The following is a 25,504-nucleotide window of genomic DNA, read 5'->3' on the forward strand; positions in this document are numbered from 1 at the left end:
CCTGACGGCCCTCGACCCCTCCACTGATGAGTTCCTGGTGGACGCCGGCATCAGGATCGACGAGTCTGTAATCCGCAGCCGCTTACCGGGGCCCCAGACCTCACCCCGCCTTGCCCGCTGGCGCCCCAACGAGCGGCCATACCCGGGCCCTGCCCAGGACACCCTCGACCCCAAGGCCCGCCCCGGCTCACGATTACGCCAGCCTACTGTAGTGGCTGCCAGCCGCATCCCCGCCCCACCCGGGGCCCTCGGTCACCTGTCCGAGAGCCATGAGACCACCCTGCGCAAGAGTGAAGGGGCCCTGGACCAGCGCCGCCGCAACCAGGGCCCCACCAGCTCAGGCGGCCCCAACACTGTGGTGACACGACTCAGGCCACCCCAGCGCCCCGGCCGCCCTGCCTCCACGGTGGCCCCCTCGCCCTCCCATGGCCCCCTCACCTCCCGCACCAAGTCCCTTAGCCACGAAAACCTGCGTACCTCCCCCTCCCGCCTGGCCCTGCCCTCCTCCCCCACCCTGTCCCCTAACTCTTCCCGCGCCGCCTCCCCGCACACCTCCCCACAGGAGGAGGGCCGCCCTCGCACCCTCAACGTGGCCGGGTCACGTCTGCGGCAGCCACAGGTAAGAACGTCGCGTGGCCGCGGCTCACGCCCCACCAGCTGCAGCTCTTCCCCTGGAGGGTCACGCTGCTCCTCCCCAGGGCTGGATGGCCCCGTGGGGGGGTTTGGCCGTGGCAGCCGTAGCGGCAGCCGTGCCAGCAGCACCAGCTCATCCCCGGCCACCTCCCGCTGCTCCTCACCTGCTGGGGAGGAGCTCCGGCCCTTGGGCCGGGCACCCCAGCACCGGGGCAACTCCTCCACCCCCAGGAACGGCTCTTCCTCCCGGCCTGTTCGACGCACCTCCAGCACCTCTCTACAGGAGCAAGTAACCACCCCTCCTTCCCCTGGGCCACCCCCCCGCCAGCCACACCTCCAGGGCTCAGCCATCCCCAAGCCGTCGTCCGCCTCCAGGACCAAGCCCGGCACCAGCAAGCTGCCGCTGCCCATGACCACCAAGAGTTAAGGCAGCCCTCAGCATGGTGCGCAGGGCCCCTCACCACCGCAGGGAGGCTCAGGCAGGGCCACAGATGCCCTATTTAATGCATGGCCCTGCACACCATGCCCCTAGTCCCTCTAGTCAGCAAGATGGTGGGTCACTCACCCTAACCAGCATTACTGAGGGCAGTGATGCAGGAAGAGGCACCTACACCCCATCCGGCCCAGTGAGACCGTCAGTGTAGTGTGTTGGGTGGCGACCTGTGTATATCCCTGCCTCCTTGTCCCCGCCAGGCTCCACGGCACAATGTAGGTGTTTGTCTGTTGTTTCAGTTCTTATGGGCGCTGGCACGGCAGGTGGAGGACCTGGTGATGCAAGACCTCCTCCAGGTGTGGGGTGGATAGCTGGTCCCTGAGGAGGCTGCAGGCAGGAGTGGTGCATGGAAAACAAGTCTCTGCTAGTGTTGCTTATCACACACACACACACACACACACACACACACACACACACACACACACACACACCCTCCTGCTTGCCAGTAGCTCTCCCACCACAAGACATAATTTAAGGTAGGCATTACAGGAAGATTAATTACTGAAGCTGAACTAGACAAACAAACAAAGTAGTACATAATAATAAATGGCTGCAGTATGCTCAGTGATGTATACTTTATAGTCTAACATATAAAGCACTGTTATTTAATGCATCAGAGAGGATTAATTAAGGGAAGGGTAACAGAATAAACTTGTATGTGCTAAAGGAAAAGTTATCATATGTGCCAATGGTTTCTGTCTGGCCCGAAGGAATTAATAATGTTCTAAGGCAAGGGCGTGGCCTCAGAGTATTCTTCCTCCTCTAATCAGTACGACAAATTGCACATTATTGGGTTGGTAATTGCTGTTCAGTGTTCATGTTGCAAGGTTAGTTATGCATTCTCCTCCTCCTCCTCCTTCTCCACCCATGCCACTTGAAGTTTAGATGAAAGGATTGTTTGACCAAGTTGTTTTCAGTTTGTGTTTGAATGAGAGTGAACTGCAGTGTGTGTGTGTGTGTGCGTGTGAAAGAGAGAGAGAGAGAGAGAAGTGTAATATATTTTTTTTTATTTACAAAGAATGAGAGGGGTAGGATTTGTGGGAGGTGAACAAAGACAAAAACAGCTTAATTTTTGCCATTTCTTAAAAGTATAGCAGTTATTGAATACCAAAACAAAAGAATAGCTCCATCATCTTTACTGCTTCATACCTACGTAAATGAACAAACAAGTTTTTAGCTGTACCATATCCTCAACCCCAGCAAGATAGTGAAAGATACCACAATGTCAACACTGAACAGCAAACAAAAACTGATCAAAATGTGCATATATTCCTAAAGTATTTAAGTGCTTATTGCAGTATTATTTCCAGCAGACCTGAATGAGGGAGACGAGAAGGAAAGTGAAGGAAATATGGTGTTGCAGGGTCAGGGGTTTGTTGGTTAATTCATACGCACCATTTCAATTATTACCTGTTCTGGCTACTGACCCCCAAAAATGTTCACACTAATATAACAGCTTCTTCATTCTGTTCCACTTGGCTGTTTTGATATACTCGGCTTATTTTCATCTGCAGGGTAAATCGAGACTGCAATCAAAAATACGTTTCTTCAATATGTTATGAATTATTGATAGTGACGAATAATGAAATAGATTAACTAACACAGAGACAAAAAAGAATGTGAGGAGAGAGGAAGAGAAAAGAAAAACAAAATTGAAGAGAGGGATGGAAAGAAAAGTCCATATTGAGAAAGAAAGTAAAGTAAGAAAACAAGAGAAAGAAAGAGCAAATGAAGGAAAGAAAAAGAGAAAGAGAGAGAAAAAATTAATGAAGCAGCTGCCCTTAATAATTCCCACTATAAACAGCGCCAGATCGTACACCGGTATCTGATTGCAATATATTTTCCCCAGCGGACAAAAATATGTTACAGAGAGAGAGAAAATAAAAAACATGACCTGATGGAACACTTATGAGGAAGCTATATTAACTGAAGTGGCTTTACATGCAGATTGGAGTGGAATGTGTTAATTAGAATGGCGAATATGGATTAGCCAAACACACCCCATCTCCCTTTGTGCAGGTGTCAAATAAAGGTGTGCTGGTCTCGTTAACTCTAAAAAATATCATAGTAAATAAGTAACGTCTAAGAACCATGCTGAGTAATCTATATATACATGAGACAATTACTGTTACTTTATCTCTACTCGGTGCAACAAAGAAATGGTGTTACGTACTTTATATTTTTAGTGGGTCATGTGTGAATCTTGCCTCGAAAACTGTGGTGCGTATTTTTAAACATATCAGTGTCCTATTACGACTATTTCCCAAGGCCGCAGAGAAGATTAATAGGGTGTTTTTTCCGCTCATGATGCAGAAACCATGTAAAATTATCCCTAGCATCACAAGACAGTCCTTGGAAATCCCAGCAACTTTCACGAGAGGCTTTTCAGACAAGGGAACTGAAGCGCTGATATGTTTAAAGGTACGGGCTTATGGAAGAGACAAAGGTTGGTGTTTATTTATTGTTATGCAGTGGTCGAGGAACCCCGGCATACTCACAGTCATTACTAGGTTGTACAAGTCAGTCCTCGGAGGGAAGCATCTGTACCGCACTCCACGTGTTAGGAAGAGAGTGGAATGTATAGGGTGTGATTCTGAATTTGTATAACGGCATTGTGGTTAGGGGCATATATCAGGAAAAAGAGCTCTGCAACTCACTCCACATGTTAGGAAGAGAGTGGAATGTATAGGGTGTGATTCTGAATTTGTATAACGGCATTAGGATCAGCATCATTTATTAGGAAAAGTGCTTCGTACCTCTCTCTGCGTTTATAAGGAAGAGTGGAATGTGTAAGGTGCGATTCTGAATTTGTATAGTTTCATTAGGATCAGCATATTAGGAAAAAGTGCTTCGTACCTCGCTCTTCATTTATAAGGAAGAGAATGGAATGTATAGGGTATGATTCTGAATTGTATTGTGGCATTTTGATCAGTGGGGTTTATCTGGAAAAAGAACTCTGTAAAAAGAAGATTGTAGATGCCATTGTAATTAATAACACTTATACATTTATCAAGAAAAGAAATAGCAGAGAAAAATAGAACTGTGTAAAAAGGAGCTATGGTCAAAATGCTGTTTTTATGGTCTATTTATGTCTTTATTTATCATTATTTATTTTTTTTATTTATTATATTTTTCTTTTTTGGGCAGTTATATTCTTCCCTCGGCTCTCAAGTTTACATAGCATACACTTCATGACATTGTTCCTTGTGCCGACTCAGTGCATCAGCTACAACACATGATATTTTTTTCTCTCGAGGTAAAGTGTTTTCCCTCCGAGGCTATACTGAAGATTCTCACTGTGGATAGAAGGCAAGTGTACACAACAGTATTAATTCATTTATTCTTCTTTTTATCATGTGTGTGTGTAAGACGGAGGATTATGTGCGCGTCAGTCAGTTTTCCTTTTTTTTTTTTCAAGTGTGCCGTTTTGAAAAGTAAATTATAGGTTGATTATTTATACTTAATCTCATTTGTTGTGTTCACTTCCTCAGGTTCGAGAAGGGACCGAGAAATGCGAGTCCGAACGTGCAGTATTTATCGTTTTATCTTGTGCTCCGTGCGTTTACAAAGGGGGTTATTTATTTGTGCAATTTACCTCAAAGGAATCTCTATATATTTTCTTACTCCCCGCCAGTACAAATATTTATGTTGAGGGTCTCTTGTTTCCAGTACGCGTCGCTCCCAGCTCCTCCCAGACCAAGTTATTGGGACGTTTTCTTTAGGCGAGAGTGTTTGAATCATAAGAGTATTACATTTATCATAAGTTTTTTGTATTTGTTATCTCTCTGTTCTGCCTTACTCTCTCTGTTCTGCCTTACTCTCTCTGTTCTGTCTAACTCTCTCTGTTCTGTCTTTTCTCTTTCTGTTCTGTCTCTATATCTATCTATCTTCCTATCTATCTATCTATTTATGTATCTATCTCCAGGTCATTATTTATTTTACGTTATAGGAAAATCACAGCAGCTATTGCCATATTTTTTTAAGAACCTCAAATTTAATATATCTTCACACCTCCCTAAGAAGATATTTATACTTTTTTTTTTTTCACTTTATTGACGATTGACTTTTTTTTACGGCATTCATATCACTCACTCCTTTATTTCAATGGCGATTTGCTTTTTTCGTCATTCATATCACTTACAAAAATTAGATCATTCTGTTATTATTCCTTTGCTTTGTGGCTGTTTCACTCTTTCCCATCACATCACTTACACTCAAAGATCGCACTCGGTAGTCACGGCTGTAATCTCTCATTTTGCATTCACTGGATAACCGTAAATTCAACTAGGTCACCAAATTGAACAGCTACTTTTGCTTTGCTTTCCTATCGACACAAACCCTATAACTTCTTTTTTACATGCTGTTCCTCACTCCTCTTCCTCGTTCTCAAATCCACAAACATATCTCTTTCACAGTTTTCACTTCCTTTCCTTCTCATTCTCAAATTCATTAATACCGCATTGCTCATTCAATACATCAAACATCCCTCTCATACTGCATTCATTACATTTCCCCAAAGTCAATCCACAAACAAATCTTTTTCACAATATTCACTTTTTTCCTTCACTTGACAAAACTGCACTCTTTTTGCATTGCTTTCACATTATATCTGCCTATTCAGCGTATCAGACAACACATATGTACAGACAAGCTCATAACAAACAGCTCTTCACTCACACAAACCCTATACATACACTTAACAAAATTTCCCCTTTAGTATTGCTTTCATATTATCTCTTTGCCTATCAGCGCATCAGACACCACATAAGCATAGAGAGGCTCATGACAAACAGCACTCATTCTCACAGCCAAACCCTGATACTCTACATATTTTTGCACGTAACCTATACATGCATCAATGACTATGAGTGGGTTAGGGCACATCGTAGGGGTCGTAGCTTAACTATCTTTCGACTTGAGGCTGTTGTCGTAAAGAGGGAGGTCTGTGGCTCACTAGTATATAGAAAGAAGCGAGATTTGTAGGTTTCTTGTAATTCTGAGGTGAGGAGTTTGTGTTTCTGGCTTGGCTGGTGTAGGTTGTGACTTTCATGCTAGAGTCTGTCTTTAGGAGTAGAGGCATTCTCCCTTTTTTTTTCTCTGTCTATTTATCTCTTTTTCTCTCATCTGGGTGCTAGTATGCAGTGTAAGCAAGACTGATGGTGGTATTTGCAAGTTTATACATATCTATTTTAACTATTTATAACAGTATATAATTATACGTAAGTGATTATCTATACCTGTATGGATGTAAGATTAGTCGAGATGTTAGTAAGATTGTTTTGTTTTTCTATTATTATTATTTATTAGTTACATGCACAGTTATAGAAGCTGTTTTGGAGTTATTGTTTTCTCATAAGGATTACAGAGCTGGATATGCAGTTGTTGTTTATTTGGTAGGAAGGTTCAGGAAGCAAAGTTACACCTGTGGTTTTAGTTTCATAAATAAGCTTGCACCATGAGTGTGTGTGTGTGCAGGTAGAAGCAGCTCAAAATAAGGTAATAAAGCAAATAAATCAACAATCCATATATCAGGAGTGTGCTAACATGGCTCAACAGACTAAATTATATCTAAAGAATAGTTTAATCCTTAGACGGCGGTGGAACTATGTACAGACGATCCAAAATTCAGTCAGTCAGTTTTGTATGCCAGAAATATAACAACACTTCCAGATTGCGGTAGAATCTATACATAGACAATAGTTAAAACATCTATTATGCAGCGTAACTATTTATGCTACGGTCTAAGGTCGGCAGTGACTATATATAGACCATTCAATTTTGCGGAGCTACTCTTCAAATACAGCTGCCGTCTAAGGGTTCATATATATTTACATTCATTATTCATGTAAAAGTTGATTTCGGGTAAGAGTCGAGGCCCCACACACAAAACGGGGATGTATGTATTATTTACCAGGCAGGAAGTGTATTAGTGTCAATGGTGTTTAATCAGTAAGGAAGAACCAACCATCTTGACTGTGACTGAGTAGCTAAAGAAACTATTGTACGTACATGGGAGAAATAATGACAAATGAGAACAACCTGTGTATTACTATGTGAATTATCAAGCGGTGTTATGATGAGCTTTCTATCAATATTCTGGTGTTTAATCATTTAAGGAAGAACCAACCATCTTGACTGTGACTGAGTAGCTAAAGAAACACGTACGTACATGGGAGAAATAATGACAAATGAGAACAACCTGTGTATTACTATGTGAATTATCAAGTAGTGTTATGAGGAGCTTTCTATCCTCTCATCACGACCCTTGATTATGTTCACCGTTATCACACTGTTGCTTCACCACCAGACGCCGGGCCAGTCATCTGTTACGTGGTTGTCTATCCCCCAAGACTACCAACACAACCCTGGGATATACAGAATTGGTTGTACAGTCGACTCCGAGGAATATAGTTATGATTGAGGGATAACTTATGCCTCTGAAAAGTAATATCCATGCCAAAATTCACCCCCCACAAGGATACGATTATGTTAGATTGAGGGATAACTTATGCCTCTGAAAAGTAATATCCATGCCAAAATTCACCCCCCACAAGGATACGATTATGTTAGATTGAGGGATAACTTATGCCTCTGAAAAGTAATATCCATGCCAAAGTTCACCCCCCAAGGATACGTTTATATTTAATTGAGGGATGAATTCAAGCCCTGGAAAAGTTCAGTACTATTCAGGCAAAATTTGAACCCCTGAAATCACAACTCACAAAACACACTCGGCTTTCAAATGAGTATGTATGATTAACATGTAGATGACAAAGTAAGCCACAGACAAGCTGAGTACGTAATAGTCATGCAAAAATTGAACCCGTAAAATCATAACTCACGGAAAATACTTGGCTTTTAAATGAGTATGTATGATAATACCACACAGAGATTAACAGGAAGACGACAAAGTATACAAATTTTAACCATAGTATAAGACTTTTTAGCAGTATATTTTCCAGTCTCATTTCCAGCCCGTCATTTAAAACCAGTAAAGGCTCACCGTACATAAATGTCCACCTGTATACACCTTGATTATTTTACCTGTGTCCACCCTAAAAGCTAATATACAAAGGCAGGACAGGTATTAGTTCATTGTTACCTGTTTGTGCATTACTTTGTATTTTGTATAGATTTGTGTCTACAGTTCAGAGGAAATGGATAGGACTAAATACAGCTTTTGTGTGTGTGTGTATGTGTGTGTGTGTGTGAGCTTTGTAAAGATTTCTGTCTAAAGCATGAGAGAAATGGGTAAAGCTATATGTGATTGTGTGTGTGTGTTTGTGTGTGTTCGTGTGTTGATGGGACCCACACACACACTACATTATATCATTAAGCTGTATACAAGACTATGTGGATTATCAAGCGGTGTTATAATGAGCTTTCTATCCTCATTATGACCCTTGATTCTGTTCACCGTTATCACACCGTTGCTTCACCACTAGACGCTGGGCCAGTCATCTGTTACGTGGTTGTCTATCCCCCAAAACTACCGACACAACCCTGGAATATACAGAATTGGTTAGGTCATGTTTGCCAGTACGTATGTGTTCCTCTAATTAATACTCATGTCAAGAATAGCTATGTACTCTGAAAATTTAATTGACGTGTATATTTGAGTTGTATCACCAAAGTTAGGACTGACTGATATATATTCTCTTCAGTTTTGTACCTTTGCTCAGTTTTCCCAAGTTTCCCAGTTTTCTCTTCTGGTCACACATTGTTGGCTCTTATAGGAGCAGTGCTTAGTGAGAATTTTTGTTTTATTCTTTGTTTTTTGCCCTTGAGCTGCTTCCTTTACCTTACCTTACTTGACCTTATCTTCCCTTCCCATCCCATCCCATCCAATCCCATCCCTTCCCTTTCCTTCCATTCCCTTCCCTCCCCCTCCTTTCCTTTCCCTTACCTAACCTAGTACTACCTTCCCTTCCCTTCCCTTACCTAAATATCTGGTGTCTTATGACCATTGTAGATTTACCACCATGATCATATACCTCAGTCGATCAATTTTATCATGATACGAGTTCTAATCAGAGTGATGCATACGTGTACATATATACAAGACATGACCTGCTTGCTATTTCTTAATGTGTGTATAAAAATGCTAATCAAAATATACCAGTAACAAACCTGCTGAACCAACATAGCAGATGAATGGTCTCGCTGCCGTCATGTAAGATTTTAATAATTATCATACTGGAAAACAATGCGCAATGCTAGATCTCATGAGAATGGCTGCGCGTGTGTCAGCTCTGCGGTGCGTGATGAGATGTAGGTTAAGAGGGAACAGGATATCCCAAGGTCCTAGTATGCAGGCCTCCACTTTGCTGTATTATGTATTGGTTGTATGTGGTGGTTGGTGTCGTAATGCACTTCTTGGGACATAAAATCTTAACACACTAACACACACACACACCTCACTCCAAGTAAATATCTCTTTCAGACTCATCATTGCACTCAGTTACTAATTTCAATAAATCATAATAATTTTTCTAATCATTTATTGTATCTCTTTCTTTCAGACTAATTATTGTACCTATTTCAATACATCATAATAATCTCTAATCATTCATTATATCTATTTCTCTCTGTAAATTTGTCATATGTAGTGGAGGTTCAAATAACATCATAACACAAAAGTTTTTATGGTAAATCTTGTCATGACCTCAGCTAGAAATTTTGTATACTTGACCTTGGGGTAGCGTCTCTTTAAACCTATATCTCGACCTCTCGTAGATGGGTGAGCGGAAGAGAGGCGCTCCACCAGTCAGTCAGTCAGTCAGTTGGTTGGTTAGTTAGTCAAGGCTCTTCCAAGGTGTGGTATATCTCCGCTGTGTCACGTGTTACTCTGCCCGGCTCTTCCATGTTCTGTATTCCTGCTGAAATGATATTACAGTTTATTCCTGCATAAAAAAGTGTATTTCTCTACCCTCAAGAAATGCAATGGCTGGAAAGGATAGAAGACTCATTATATAACTGTCAATATTTATGTGTTCCTCTATTTTGTCGAGCTATATTAAAGGGACTATATAAGTATATAAGTTTACTCCTGCATTCAAGGTTTATGTATTTTATTTTTTATCTCCTCTCAAGGAAGGATAGAGGACACCCTTTATAAAACTTTCAATATGAATGTGTCCCTCTATTCTTTTGAGCTAAAAATAAAGGGACTGTAAGTACATAAGTTTATTTCTGTGTAGAGGTTTGTTATTATTTTTTGTTGTTTCTCAAGGAAGGATAGATGAGACCCTTTATAAATCTTTCAATATGTATGTGTCCCTCTATTCTGTTGAGGTAAATTAAAGGAACTATATGGGTACATAAGTTTATTTCTGCATAGAGGCTTATTTATTTATTTATATCTCTAATGGAAGGATAGAAGAGACCCTTTATAAAACTGTCAATATCTATGTGTCCCTCTATTGTGTTCAGCTAAATTAAAGGGTCTATACAAGTACAGAAGTTTATTCCTGCATTCAAGGTGTGTTATTATTATTTTTTTTTATCCTCATGGAAGAACAGAAGTGACCCTTAAATCTTTCAATATGTGTCCCTCTTTTCTATTAAGCTAAATTAAAGGGACTATATAAGTACATAAGTTTATTCCTGTGTAAAGGTTTGTTATTTTTTTCTCCTCTCAAAGAAGCCTGTTTACTGGAGAGAGGATAGAGGAAAGTTTTTATAAAGTTCATGCCCCCCTCTTCACTCTGCCAAGCTAAAGTAAAGGAGCTACATATGTGGATGCAAGCTTATTCCTGCAGAAAGGTGACAAGGTCTATATATCTATCTTCTTGAGGAAAGTATTTATTTCTTCCTGCCTACGACTTGAACTCTTTCAAGTGGAGAGTATCAGGACACCTCCCGAAATTGACCTCTCTTTTGGCCACTCCTCTGTGTATTATAAGCTGAACTCTTTTTATAGAAGCAGTGATTAACGGGCTGTTTGTTTTTTTTTTTTTTTTTTTTTTTTGTAAAAAAAATTGCTAAGCCTCTCTCTCTCTCGATAGATAGATAGATAGATAGATAGACAGATAGATAAATATAGATGTGTGTGTGTGTGTGTGTGTGTATATATAAAATGACATAAGAACATAAGAATATAGGGAAACTGCAAGAGGCCGGGTGGCCTACACAGGGCAGCTCCAGAATCCCCCCCACTACTCACGATGGGTGAGGTGTAGTAACAGGGGTTACCAGGTCTTGATCCTCGTTATACCGGCGGTACTAGGCACGCATCCAGTACCCCGTCACCTTACTGCACCCACACCTCATTGCCACCTGTCGTCCTCGTCCATGTAGCTATCCAGTCTACTCTTAAAACAAGCTATCGTCCCTGCACTAACTATGTGATTGCTGAGTCTATTCCATTCCCCCACCACCCTATTACTAAACCAATGCTTGCCTATATCTCTCCTAAATCTATACTTTTCTAATTTAAATCCATTACTGCGAGTTCTATCCTGCTGGCTAATTCTCAGTAGTTTACTTATATCGCCTTTGTAGTAACCCTTGACCCATTTGGAATATTTCTATCAGATCTCCCCGCACTCTTCGTCTCTCTAATGAATGTATAAGTTTAGATGTTTCAGCCTATTTTGATATGGGAGGTTCCTCAGCCCCTGAATCATCTTGGTCATCCTCCTCTGAACTGATTCTAGCAAGTTGATGTCCATTCTGTAGTGTGGGCACCAAAACTGGACAGCATAATCTAAGTGTGGCCTAACTAACGCTAAATAGAGTCTGAGGATGACCTCTGCACTCCTATTGGTTACCGTCCTGTTAATAAAGCCTAATACCCTGTTAGCCCTATTCCTCGCACTAATACATTGCTTCCTTAGTTTTAGGTCAGAGTTCACTAACACTCCCAAATCCCTTTCACACTCAGACCTGCCTATCGCTGTGGAGCCTAAACTATACCCGTGTAATGGGTTGCGTGTTCCTACCCTAAGTACGCTACACTTGGTGATGTTAAAATTCAAATGCCATTTCTCTGACCAAGCTGACAGTTTGTTGAGATCCTCCTGCAGTGCTCTAGCATCCTCCCCGGCCTGTCCTAATAGTGCGTCCTATTTTGGTGTCATCTGCAAATTTACCTATATCACTATAGTTATCCCATTGTTTATGTCATTGATGTAGATAATGAATAAAAGCGGGCCAAAAACTGAACCTTGAGGAACCCCACTGGTAACATTACCCCATTCGGATTTTTTACCGTTAATGGTAACCCTCTGTTTCCTGTCGCTAATCCACGCCTTAATCCAATCAAATACCTTCCCTCTTATCCCATGAGCCCTGACTTTATTTAACAGTCTCTGGTGAGGTACCTTATCGAAGGCCTTACTAAAATCAAGATAAACCACATCATAGCTCTCATCATTGTCAGCTGCCTCATATACTCTATTGTAAAAGGATGTAAGATTAGTGAGGCACGACTTTCCTTTAGTAAACCCGGCCATGCTGCGAGTCGTGAATTAAATTATGTCTGTCTATATGGTCCCTAATACTATATCAGCTATTATTGACTCAATCATTTTACCTATAACTGACGTCAAACTAATCGGCCTATAGTTCTCCAGCAGGCACCACCCCTAGTGTCTTGTGACTTCCTAAATACTTCTGTTAACTGCCTTGTTAAAGGATGTCATTAAGGGATAGAAGGGTTGGGGTGCATTCAACTACCAAACATGTTCTCGGGAGAAGAAAACTAATCATAGCTATAAGTCAAGGCCAGATTGGACCAAGATAATAAAGGAGTATCGTATGAGTCGCTGATATGACGCAACAGTGTCCTACTCCGTGAACTCGCCTAGAGTCTCCAACGTTGCCAGATTGTCGTACTCTGCCTCATGTTTGCCGATTTCCGACCCCAAAGCTGCTTTCATCACCCAAATAACTGCCTTCATATATGGCTATCGTTTAAATGGTTAATTATTGGTGTTTCTTGGCAACACTTATGGACCAGAAACCGGTAAATGCGTGGCTCTGAGTACGACAATCTGGCAACCATAGCCTAGACTCCTTGAAATTGTCGTACTTATCATTTATCAAAAGCTTGGTGTCTTGCATAAAAATCGTTGCATCCATATAACCAGCAGTAACTAATCTAGTTTATCATTAGTAGCTTATTCATTTATTTATCTAGTACGTGTAAAGAGGCCACATCAACGTTACTGAAGTCGTACTCTGAGAACAGCATCGCGCATTTGACAGTCTAATTACCGTTGCCAGATTGTCGTACTCAGAAGCGTAGTATTTACCGGTTTCTGACGCCTAACTATTGCCAAGAAACATCAGGATCTAACTATATTAACGATAACTATAAACAAGTTTCGTTATTGGAGCCCAGAAGACAGTTTGGGGGCAGGAAGTCGGGAAATATAAGCGGCTGAGTACGACAATCGCGCATCTGGCAGTCTGATGTAAACAAGCCAGTGTCATGCCGGGTGCGCGTGACGCCTCATAATGACCTTCACTGCGCCTTAATTATGTTCCTGATGAGTGCCAGCCGCCGGGGAGACACGCGCAGGGCAGGGATAGTGTGGTGGTGCTGTAGGCGGCTCGGCACACGGCGTAAGTGACGGGGTGTTGGGGTATTCAGGCTTTCTAAAGGACCGGTAGTATTCTTGACAGATAAATCCCTTTGAAGATAAGATGATAAAAACTGTGTTAATGTTTCCATATCTCGCGTCATGTGTTTCTAAGGAAGGGCGCCAAACTTACTTACGAGGCTGACTGTTTTCTGATAATTATATAACTATCTTCAATTGTTACCACTTACTGATTGTGTGATTATTGTTTGCGTCAGGTGCTACTAAGGAAGGGCGCCAAACTTACTTACGAGGCTGACTGTTTTCTGATAATTATATAACTATCTTCAATTGTTACCACTTACTGATTGTGTGATTATTGTTCGTGTCACGTGCTACTAAGGAAGGGCACCAAATTCATTGAGGAGGTTGACAGTTTTTTTTCTGATGATTATATAACTATCTTAAATTGTTACCACTTACTGATTGTGTGATTGTTGTTCGCATCAGGTGCTACTAAGGAAGGGCACCAAACTCACTTAGGAGGTTGACAGTTTGTTTTCTGATGATTATATAACATAATTGTTGCCGCTTACTAATTGTCACTTGCTGATTGTACTTACTGATTGTGTGATTATTGTTCGCGTCAGGTGCTATGAAGGAAGGGCGCCAAATTCACTGAGGAGGTTGACAGTTTTTTCTGATGATTTTATAACTATCTTCAATTGTTACCACTTACTGATTGTCACTTGCTGATTGTACTTACTGAATGTGTGATTATTTCTAAACAGACTATTCATTTTCCTGATATAGAAGCCTTACATAACCAGCTAGGACATGAAAGTGTGGTTTGTCTTCAAGTAAAAAATGACTGGTTTCAATATTAGCAGAAGTAGGATGTTAATATAGCAGCACAATTCCAGCAGCAACAGATTACTATGCATCAGATTTAGGTGGTGTTCTCTTAGTTCAATAGAACATAGTGTAGCAGAGGACATGTTCAATGGTGACCTCCATCATATTGAAACGACCTTGCTGTGATTCTTGCATTTTACCACATTGCCTATATACATAACAAAGTACTCTTGTTTTCATATATGTCTCCGACTAACCTTAAAACATCTTGAAAACTATAAGAGAGAACGTAGATCAAAGCTTTATTAAGTTGAGTACGATATAAAGGAAATAATCACAGAGCAATTAGCTGTGATATTAATACTATTCACCTCACCACATCTTGACCCTGCAAACAGAGGATGACAGCCACAGGAGGTCCTGAAGAGGTGGACAGTCCCCTCAATGCCTTTCCAGGGGATGCTAAGGAGGAGGCAGAGGGGGTCGTGGCTGCACCCTCCCCTGACAGCACACCAGAGGAGGGAGAGGCTGGCAGGAACAGTGATGGAGAGGTGAAGGAGAAGAAGGCAGGGGATGATGAGGAAACAGAGAAGAGTAAGTTGTATGTGGTATTGTATTTACTTAAAAGACATATTTGTAATGATTTTTGTATATCCATTATTTATATTAACTTTTATTTCCTTCATTTCTTTCCTTAGATCATTCCTTTTACATCATACAGTTTTTATTTTTTTTCATTTCCTTCATTTGTCATTTATTTTATTCCTTTTTATTTACGTATTTTAATTTCTTTCATTTGTGATTTATTTTATTTATTTTTTTATTTCCATTTCCTTCATTTGTCATTTATTTTATTCCTTCTTATTTATTTTCATTTCTTTCATTTGTTATTTATTTTATTTATTTCTATATATTTTCATTTCCTTCATTTGTTATTTATTTTATTCCTTTTTATTTACGTATTTTAATTTCTTTCATTTGTCATTTATTTTATTCCTTTTTATTCATTTTCGTTTCCTTCATTTGTCATTTATTTTACTCCTTCTTTCTTCCTCTTGCATGTAATTGACCTTTACATGAGTGCATATGATCATTCAGATAAGCTCTTTTTGTGATCAATGGTACAGTAAACTCTTGAGAAATTGTGAATGGAGATTGTTGAATAGAACTTGATTCTGTGACAATAAAAGAATAAAATTACAAGTTAGGAATGAAGTCCTTAAGGATTTGGTAGTAAAATTTGACTCATGAACACATTAATCTGGTTACAATTTTTTTTCAACTCTCTTTGAAGCTATGATTATACTTTTATGATTTTTTTTTTTTTTAAGCATCACTTGAAAAAAAAATAGAAATGGTGGAGGTGACACTTCAGAATTTAGGTTACAAAAAATAAATTTACAACCTTAATAGATCCAAATAATGCCTTCAGAAGTTACTGGTTTGGTTAAGGTGGATTTGTGATGCAGGTGTGGAGGTGGTGACAGTGGCAGGGGTGGAGGTGAAGGAGGCAGAGGAGGAGGAGGAGGAGCGGTGGTGGTGCTGCCGTTGCTGCAATGAGAGGCTGCAGGTCTACGCCTCGCACTTCCTCTCCTCCTGGGGAGACCGCATGTGGATGTTCGCCGGTGGAATCTTCCTTTTGGAGGTGTGTTTTCTTACCCTGATAGTTTGCACATGTATATTAAATTTACTATTGCTTTTTACCCATATATGCTACATTTACCCTTGTTTTTTTTTTCTCCTCTTTTACCTCACTCTAATATTTGTCCTTTGTCTTTTTTTTCACATTTCATGATTTCAGCTTCAGTAGCTTCATGATTTCTTCCATTTTCCTTGAGCTGCCTCCTTTACTGTAAAAAAGAAAAGACTAGATTTGAGTGGAATGAAAGTAAATATGGAGACAGGACAACATGTGACCAATGATATTATAATTCCAAATACTACAACCTGATAATATCTTAATATATATATCTGATTATATACATAATATAACATACATAATACAGCACATCTCCTCAGGTCACCCCGGGGTCACTCCGACTTGCGGCCATTTATGGGGCAGCGTTGGCCCTCACCGTCATCATCCTCGGTGCCCCCGTTGGCCGCTGGGTGGACCGGACATCTCGGTTAAAGGCAGCCCAGCTTAGTCTCAGTGTACAGAACCTGATGGTGTGTGTGTGTGCGGCGCTGCTGGTCTTCATCACGTCACGACCGGACTACTTTACAGCATGGGACGGGTGGGCCTTGGTGCTGGCCGAGGTGAGTGGGTATATCACTGTGTTGGGTCAGGTTAGGTTAGCTTAAGTTAGGTTACAAGTCATAGTTTCCAGAGATGAGTAGGTGTATGAGTGTGTTGGGGTGGACTGGCATAGATTGTTCCAACATTATATTTAGCGCCAAAAGAAGTAGACAAATACCTTTCAGAATATCCATAATATGCCTAAACAATGCATTCATAATTTGTGGACATGAATAGCTGTACAGGGAGTTATGGTGGACTGAAAAAGGTTACCCCAACACCAGCAGAATCATAGCCAAACCAGTACCTGCTATAATGTCTGCTAAACCTACTATAATGTCATTAGATAGAGAGAACTAGTTTTTATGATGAAGGGCTTGCACTGGTGTGAGTTAGCAAGAGGAGAGTTGGTGTGAGGTTAGACTTGGGTAGATTTTCATTGGGGCAAACTTACATGAAAACTGAGATAAGAATGTGTGTTATGTTTAATTTCCTTCTTTTTTGTATATTAATGAGCTAATGCAGACTGGAGTACCACATAACCTAACCCCTTGTATACTTCTAATCTGTCCCTTTGTGTTGTGTGTATATCATGAACCATTCCAGGCTGGGGTGATTTTAACAGCCTCTGTAGCTCAGATAGGCACGCTGGGCTCCAAGCTGGCCATTGAGAAAGACTGGATCCTCGTCATCTGTGGCCAGGACAAGACACAGCTGGCAAGTGAGTCATGTGCCGAGAGGAGCTTGTTTGATCTTAGTCTGTGGCTGAAGTAAAGTATCATACAAATATTCATAGGTTAATATTCTTCCCCAAAAATATCCTTCCTTATTTAGATTTTTTTTTTGTGTGTGTATGTGTGTGTGTGTGTATTTACCTAGTTGTAATTTTACAGGGCCTGGGCTTACGCTCGTGTGGTCCCGCCTCCGTATCTGTACTTGTCTAGTTTTTCCTTAAAGTTGTGCACACTCTCCGCCGATACTACTTCTTCACTTAGCCTGTTCCAAACCTCTATGTTTTTGCAGGAAGCTATGTTTTTTTTGTCTCTCAAGCATCTTCCTTTTCTCAATTTTTTACTGTGTCCTTATGTGTTCCTGGTGTTTCTTCCTTCTCTTAGTAGTAACTCCTCGTGTGTGTGTGTGTGTGTGTGTGTATTCCATCTCTTTTTGATCCTTATTCAAATTGGTCTGCTATTCTTTTCTTTTTCTTTCTTCTTTATATTTCTTCTTAATTTATTGTCCTTCTTTCTCGTTCCCTCTTACAGTAACTTCAACATCCATGCCTGCAATATTCTTTCTTAACAAACTATATTTTATTCAAGTAGTTCTGTTTTTTTTCCCTTCCTTCTTATTGTAATTTAAACACTGCATATGATATTCCCTCTTCTTCCTCTTTTACTACCCTCCTCCCACTAAGAGGTGAAGAGTTAGTTCCACATCTTTTCCTCTGTTTATTATAATAGGAGAAGCATATGCCTGGGATTTATTCATAGGAGTCTTGTTTATCCATCAGTCAGCCTCTATCATAAAACCCAAGTACAACCTATTTACACCAAGTTCCATCACCAACCCTTCCCTTATTCACTAGTCCCATCACCATCCCTTCCCCTATCCCCCAGTCCCATCAGCAACCCTTCCCCAATCCACCAGTTCCATCACCAACCCTTCCCCTATTCACCAGTCCCATCACCATCCCTTCCCTTATCCACCACTCCCGTCACTATCCCTTCCCTTCTCCACAATCACCTCCTCATAACACTTAACACCTTAACACATTGCTGCCCTCAGAAATGAACAGTGTGCTGAGGACCGTTGACCTCAGCACGGAAGTCTTGGCACCAGTTATCGTTGGTGCCGTGATGACCTCTGCGGGCCTGGCGGTGGGCGGGCTGGTCATCGCCGGGTGGAACGTCGGGTCCCTGGTGGTGGAGTATGGCTTGCTGCACCACCTCTTCCACTCCAACCCAGACCTGCGGAAGTCCAAGGGAGAGGTGGGTATGTGTGTGTGCTTGGTGGAGAGAGACAGACAGGCAAAGACAGATAAATACAGACAGATTGACAGGGATACAGAGACAGCTAGAAGGAGAGACTGATAGAGAAAGATAGACAGATACAGACAGACAGAGACAGATAGAAGGGGAGACAGGCAGAGAGAGATAGATGGATTCTGACAGAGAGGTAGACAGAGACAGATAGGAGAGACAGAGAGAAAGATAGATAGACAGATAGGCAGACAGACATAGACAGATAGAAGGAGAGACAAAGAGACAAGCAGACAGACAGACAGGCAAACAAACAGAAACACAGACAGACAGACAGACAGAAAAGATAGATAGATACAGACAGAGACAGATAGAAGGAGAGACAGACAAGATAGGAGAGAGGCAGGCAGACAGATAGACAAACAAACAGACACACAGACAGACAGACAGAGAGATAGACACAAACAGACAAGGAGACACGGTTAGGTGGCCAAACTAAAACAGAGAGAAAGAGAGAAGACAAGAAACTAAAAATCTTACACACACTTCATCTTCATCCAACAGGACAGCCAAAAAACAGAAGACAATAGAGAAGAAAATAAAAGAAAAGGAGAAAGAGGAGAGAGCGAACAAGGAACCCTAGAGGAACTACCCGACGTGGAGGCCGAGCGGCAGCAGCGGCGGCAGCGACAGGGCATGAGCAGGGCGGTGGAGCGGCTGACGGTGGCTTGGGGTGCCTGGAGGGCCTACATGCAGCACCCAGTGAGGAATGCCGGCCTGGGTCTGGCACTGCTCTTCATGACTGTTCTGGCTTTCGATAACTACTCCCGAGGTTAGTTTAGTTCAATGCTTGTTAGGTTAGGTTAGGAGTCATTGCCCTTAACCATTCTAGCCTTTGATAACTACTCCAGAGGTTAGTTTAGTTCAATGCTTGTTAGGTTAGGTTAGGAGTCATTGCCCTTAACCATTTTAACCTTTGATAACTACTCCAGAGGTTAGTTGGTTTCAGGGCTTGGTAGGTTAGGTTAGGTTACCATGGGTTTCAGAGGCCGTGTTCCATTGTTTTTCTTGAATGATTCTGTAATAAAATGTTGGATTAGTTTCATATTTTGCCAAAGATTGTTTCAGACCTCCCGTTAATTTTTGTCACAGTCGTTTTTAACCCGGTAGCTGCGGGGATCATGTTTCTTAAAGGCCCTTCCCTCTAAGCAAGAAAAATGAGAGAAAAATCGTCACTCACACAAACCGTTTCATAATATAGTATATGAATGCATTTTTTATCATTTTATGCATCATCTATTTTTGGGGGGTTTATATCATGGCAAAAATTTGTCCCGTCGCTGGTACACGGTAAAGCCACAAATTTGGCCCATCGCTGCTACCGGGTTAACAAAAGTGAATAATTAAGGCACTTCCCCTCTACAAGTAACGTAAAATTCTGCGTCAAGTAGCTGTCCTCCATTCATACTTTTTCCAGTCTAATCATATTTTCCTTTTTTCCCCATTTCCAGCCTTCGTATATGATTCTGGCGTGTCGGAGACGGTGCTGGGTCTGCTGACAGCTGTGGCTTCGCTGTTTGGCATCTTTGGTTCACTTGCCTTCCCGGTGCTGAGGAAAAAGGTGTGTGATTGTGACCAGATAAAAGGACTAAAATAGAATGGATGACTAAAAGAGGTTAGGTTAGATTGTGATAGTGAAATAAAAGAGAGTAATTAGGAAAAGAGGGACTGGAAAAGAACAGTAGAGTAGAAGGGTCAGAAGAAAAAGAGAAGGATAGGAAAGAATAATGAAGTTTGTGTATAGCAGAAAATAACTAGAAAAAAGATGGACCAGAAAAGAAAGATAGGAAAGTGTGACAAAATGAGTAGAGTGATAAGAGGTGTTTTTATTTTTTTTTATTTTTTTTTTTTTTTATTTTTTTTTTTTTTTTACAGCTAAAGAAACAGCTCAAGGGAGAATAGAGAGAAATGAAGGAAAGTTGACAGCAGAGCAATAACTAACTGTCTATGCAAAACCTGTTAATTAGTAAAAACAAAAAGACAATAATTCACGTTTTATCTTTCCACACGTAAAAAAATGCAAAAGCAATTATCTAAAACCAAAAACAAACAAAAATAAAATGAAAAAATAACGAGATAATCAAATATAAAAAGACAAATAAAGAAACAAAATAAAGAAAAAATATTAATAAGGTGAAATTCCATGCCGTTCCACAGTTTGGTGTCGTGAAAACAGGCCTGGTGGGGTTCACATGCGAGACTCTGTGCCTGACCCTATGTGTGGCTTCCGTCTTTGCCCCGGGGAGCCCCTTCGACGCGGCAGCACTCCTAGGCCGCAGGGACACTATAGAGGGGGAACGAACTATACCCACCACCACTACCACCATCCCATTCAACATCACCACACCCGCACCACAAGTACCGCCCGCAGCTCCTGAGTATGCGATTGGTAATGGTTCGTCGTTGTCTGGGAATGTGCGGAACTTGGTGGTGGACTTCAACTTGACCCTACAGGAGCGTGGAGAGGTGGAGGAGCTGCCCTTGGAGTATGGGGTGGAGGAGGAGGTGGAGCAGGACTTCACTTTTGTCATCCTACTTCTGACGGGGATCATAACCTCAAGATTTGGTTGGTGGAAGTTGTGTTGATAGTGTCGATAGTAGTAGTAGAAGGAGGAGGAGTCATAATAGTAGAAGTAGGAGTAGTAGTAGTAGCAGTAGGATGAGGAGGAGCAGGAGGATTAGATTCAAGAGACAAAACATCTCTTCACAGCAGCTAGTATGCAATGGAAGATTAATTAAGAAACGGTAGTAGTAGTAGTAGTAGCAGTAGTAGTAATAGTAGTAGTAGTGGTAGCGCAAACTGTAACAATAACACATAGAACAACCCAAACCTAGCTTAACCTAACCTAACCTAACATAGCCTAACTTAACCTAACCTAACCTATCATAGCCTAACTTAACCTAACCTAACCTAACATAGCTTAATTTAACATTGCCTAATCTAACATAGCCTAACCTAACCTAACCCAACCTAACATAGCCTAATCTAACATAGCCTAACCTAACCTAACCTAACATAGCCTAACTTAACATAGCCTAATCTAACATAGCCTAACCTAATCTAACAAGACCCCATAACTTGCAGGACTCTGGTTGGCAGACTTGACGGTGACACAGATCCTGCAGGAGAGGGTGGAGGAGGGACAGCGGGGGGCCATCAACGGGGTGCAGTCCTCGCTCAACCAGACCCTCGACCTCCTCCGTTCCATCCTCCTGATCATCCTGCCGCGGAGGGAGACATTTGGCTTCCTCATCCTCCTCTCCTTCCTCTTTGTTTCCTTGGGGTAAGTGATGGTGATGGTGGTGGTTGTGGTTGTGGTTGTAAGGCTTTTCTCTTTACCTATTTCTTGCGTAGTAGTTTTTTTTTTAATGTCACGCACAGCTATAGCGTACGTCCCTAACTGCACCTTTTACTTTTACATATATTTCTGTATCCGATGTTTTTTATGTTGAAATTTCCATGTTTTCTTCTCCTCAATCTCTCCTTCACCCAAGCAATCCCGGTACCTTAGGAAACACAGTAAGGTGTGGAAGTGCCCTAACTACACCTTTGACTTTTACATCTATATCTGTATCCCATGTTTTGTATTTTGAAATTTCCATGATTTCTTCTTTTCCTCAATCTCTCACGTTGATTTGCGCTTCCCCATTCAGTGGTGTTGTCACATTCCATCATTTTCTTTCAGTTTCTCATAAATATCCACGTTTCCCAGGTTTGCAATGTTTGCCACCTATGCACGGAGTTACCTGGCATCTACAGAGAAACCGTTGGCCAGTCCTGAAGACCAGCAACTGAAGCCTGTGACTGTGTGAGGACCTGGAGAGTGTGGGCAGCTTGTCTCCTTCACCCAAGCCATCCCAGTACCTTAGAAAACACAGTAAGGTGGTAAAGTGACTCGAGTAGTGCCAGTATTGTGTGGAGTCCTTGAATAACAGTTTGATTTATATGAGGGTTAAAGGGACCAAGTAAATAATGTGCTTAGTTTATAATGAGTGTTTGACCATTGTTTGTGTATGTGACCATTGTTCATTAGTCATAGAGTGTAAGAGAACTGTTTGATATGAGTGTGTGAAGTGAAAACTGAATACCTTTTGTAATGTGTGTGAATGTGTTTGTAGGGAGGCTCACTGGTTTGTCTGCAGGCTTCAAGTTAGCTCTCACATCAGACAGAAAATTGTTACGGAAAAAAAGGTGAGGCGTGAAAATGAATTGCTGTTAAAAGGGAGATTGATTGATTCTCTTTTATGACAATAGTTAATTTTATACTTCATCACATTTTTTTTTTAACTAATATAAATTTAGCTGAGATGGTCTACACAAATTGGCAAGTAGACCCTAAGTATATTTGTGTGTGTATGTATGTATGTATGTATGAATATATGTATGTATGTGCTGTTGGTGCAATTTCTAATCATGGTTGCTCAAGGTCTATTCATAGCAGTGAGATTACATGATGTCAGGGATAGTATGTGTACAATAACCTTGTTTTTTATAATTCTTTACATCATACTTATATTTTACACTGAATTTTGCCATCCATACATATCATGAGAATGTATTCATGTGTGGTAACTTTTATTTTTTGTCATTCATATTCAGTTTTATCATAAAGATTCATAAGTACATGAATTAAATATATGTGCAAGGACAATATAAACTTTTTCTGTGTTCATATATATACTCATAAATGAATATGTGTATAGTGATGCTTTAAAATATTTTCCTGTCTATTTTTATAAGCGCAAATCATGCAGGCAATTATAGGGAGAGAATAATAACGTGCAATAACAAACCCTTGAAGTGCTTACCAGAGAATCGTTAGAAGCCACCTTGTGTCCTCGTGCAACCCAGGTATTTATTCTATCCAGTCCAGTCCAGTAGTAGGCGTGGGATTGCCTTTGTAACTTATTGTACTTATTCTTGGCTGCCGTTGTTGAGTCTTTTAGTTTTGGTGAACTTTCTTTTTTCGTCTGATGATTTTATATTCATTGCTGTGTGTTACAACTGATACAAAAAATACCAGTGCGTAATAATATTCACTCAAATACTAATGAAGACTTATTCTTGACTGGCATTGTTGAGTCTTTTAGTATTGGTGAACTTTCTTTTTCTTCTGATAGTTTTATATTCATTGCTGTGTGTTACAACGGATACAGAAAATACCATTGTGCAATAATATTCACTCCTATACTACTGAAGAACACTTTTATCAATGTTTGGGTCTTAGAAAATGTTATATTTCAGGTTATAGCTTACTTACCATTGATATCTGAGTGCCATACCCCACCTATAATTCCTAAAATTGGTCAGTATGTAAGTCATTGATTTTGTACATCATTTTTTTTTTTGGCCAGTGTACTATTATAGTTGTTCAACATTAATATATGGACCATTATCAACTTGTGTACATATTTTATTGTTTTCCTATGCCTGTTTCGTAAGCTCAGTTCTCAGGACCATCATTTGCTCATATTATAATACAGCTGGTAACATTTCAAGCTCTACCGTATGAGTTGTCAGAAACCAAGAGTAGCATCTTTTTTAGGGGAGGGGGCCTGAATTGTATTCTATACCCTACTTCACTTAGTCACATTTTTTTTTTAATATTTTTGCTGCATTATTACTAATGGAGAAGATGAGTATGTTGTATGTAGCCATGAACCCTTAAATATGGTTCATAGAAAGCTAATAGGTAACAGCAACTAGTACACTGATATTTTTTAAACTGATATGGAGGCAATGGCTTAGGAAGGGAGAGCTTAATCGTAATATGGGTATATGTGTAATATATTTAAATTTTGTCCTGTGGTGAACTTAATACTGCATACATGAGAATACATTTACATGTGCAGAAACAAGGCTGTAAATTTTACATTGCCTCTAATTAAAATATATTATACACTTGTGAATTAGATAGGGGAGAGCGGTGATGATTCGGACAGTGGGATGGTGCGGCCACGGCACGTATTGTAAAGTGTATGGGAGTGAGTGCCGCGAGATTTTGTGTGAATATGCAAAACTTTGTTGTCTTGGCCCACAAAGGGGCAACCACACCCTCAGAACTGTTCTTTTCGATGCAAGTCCGATTTTATGTTTTTTTTCATGTCGTATGTAATATTTTCAGGGTGTATCGTAAGCTCTCACTTCAAAACCGTGGCAGGCAGCGAAATGTAAATTATTTCGGTGACGCAGCGATGCACGGCGAAGATATTGCCATATAACACGATCACCCAGCTCTCGGGCTGGAAAAGGAGTGTGACCACACATTTGCTTTTTATAGAGTCATGATGATTCGGACAGTTGATTTTTTCATGATTTTTATAAATTTATATCAATTTAAACACTATAGGTGTTGCAACGGTTATAAAAAGGTTAATTTGGTTGATTTATATTCAGGTATTATGCTTGTGAGAAGAGCAGGAAGCCATAATACCAAAATATTTGAGAGATTTCTTATAGTTCTCCTTTAATTTTTTTTCCTATAAATATTGAGAGGATACTTTTGTGCTTATACAGATGTCTTGTAGTAGATATATTCTTGTTTATCAGCCAATCAAACTTAAGTTATATTAATATTATAGCGAGTATTACGAGTGTCCGTACCATCCCACCTCCCTGGCCGAACCATCACCACGGGTGGGGATGGTTCGGACAATTTAGAAACTTGTCTTTCATCACCTACATCTGAAAACTGGAAATAGCTATGAGTGTCATATT

General features: G+C 40.7%; 2 protein-coding genes and 1 long non-coding RNA gene across 6 annotated transcripts in view; 2 read left to right on the forward strand and 1 right to left on the reverse strand.

Annotated features, from left to right (window-relative positions):
• LOC126996987 (serine/threonine-protein phosphatase 4 regulatory subunit 4-like) overlaps window positions 1–7,734 on the forward strand; it is a 32,850-nt gene extending 25,116 nt beyond the window's left edge. The window contains exon 18 of the mRNA XM_050857999.1: window positions 1–7,734. Within this exon, the coding sequence (XP_050713956.1) occupies window positions 1–1,060 (1,060 nt within the window). The 3' untranslated portion in view covers window positions 1,061–7,734.
• Window positions 4,523–15,010, reverse strand: LOC126996992 (uncharacterized). Of its 2 annotated transcripts, none has more exons than XR_007751805.1 (2): window positions 14,880–15,010; window positions 4,523–10,005 (listed from the first exon to the last, which is right to left on the reverse strand). It is a non-coding gene; the product is annotated as an uncharacterized LOC126996992 (long non-coding RNA). The 2 variants fall into 2 exon arrangements; XR_007751804.1 differs by lacking the exon at window positions 14,880–15,010 and adding an exon at window positions 11,292–12,568.
• Window positions 13,533–24,190, forward strand: LOC126996991 (solute carrier family 40 member 1-like). Of its 3 annotated transcripts, XM_050858011.1 has the most exons (12): window positions 13,708–13,817; window positions 13,932–14,199; window positions 14,907–15,102; window positions 15,978–16,153; window positions 16,528–16,767; window positions 17,354–17,468; window positions 18,533–18,735; window positions 19,291–19,558; window positions 20,238–20,347; window positions 20,944–21,352; window positions 21,872–22,070; window positions 22,500–24,190. In XM_050858011.1, exons 3-12 carry the CDS (start codon window positions 14,910–14,912, stop codon window positions 22,597–22,599), a joined length of 2,013 nt encoding a protein of 670 aa, XP_050713968.1. In that variant the 5' UTR covers window positions 13,708–13,817; window positions 13,932–14,199; window positions 14,907–14,909; the 3' UTR covers window positions 22,600–24,190. The 3 variants fall into 3 exon arrangements, with proteins under 3 accessions (XP_050713966.1, XP_050713968.1, XP_050713967.1); XM_050858009.1 differs by lacking the exons at window positions 13,708–13,817; window positions 13,932–14,199 and adding an exon at window positions 13,533–13,696; XM_050858010.1 differs by having other exon boundaries at window positions 13,812–14,199.
• The last annotated feature ends 1,314 nt before the right edge of the window (window positions 24,191–25,504 follow it).

Source organism: Eriocheir sinensis, chromosome 11 (genome assembly GCF_024679095.1).
Source record: "Eriocheir sinensis breed Jianghai 21 chromosome 11, ASM2467909v1, whole genome shotgun sequence".
NCBI classification, from domain to species: Eukaryota; Metazoa; Arthropoda; class Malacostraca; order Decapoda; family Varunidae; genus Eriocheir; species Eriocheir sinensis.

Excerpts from the sequence above, each read along its gene's own strand:
- LOC126996991 (XM_050858009.1), top strand. The coding sequence starts at position 14,910 with ATGACAGCCACAGGAGGTCCTGAAGAGGTGGACAGTCCCCTCAATGCC. Across the intron at positions 16,154-16,527 it reads GTGGAATCTTCCTTTTGGAG|GTCACCCCGGGGTCACTCCG; the intron begins GTGTGTTTTCTT and ends ACATCTCCTCAG. Across the intron at positions 17,469-18,532 it reads GGACAAGACACAGCTGGCAA|AAATGAACAGTGTGCTGAGG; the intron begins GTGAGTCATGTG and ends TGCTGCCCTCAG.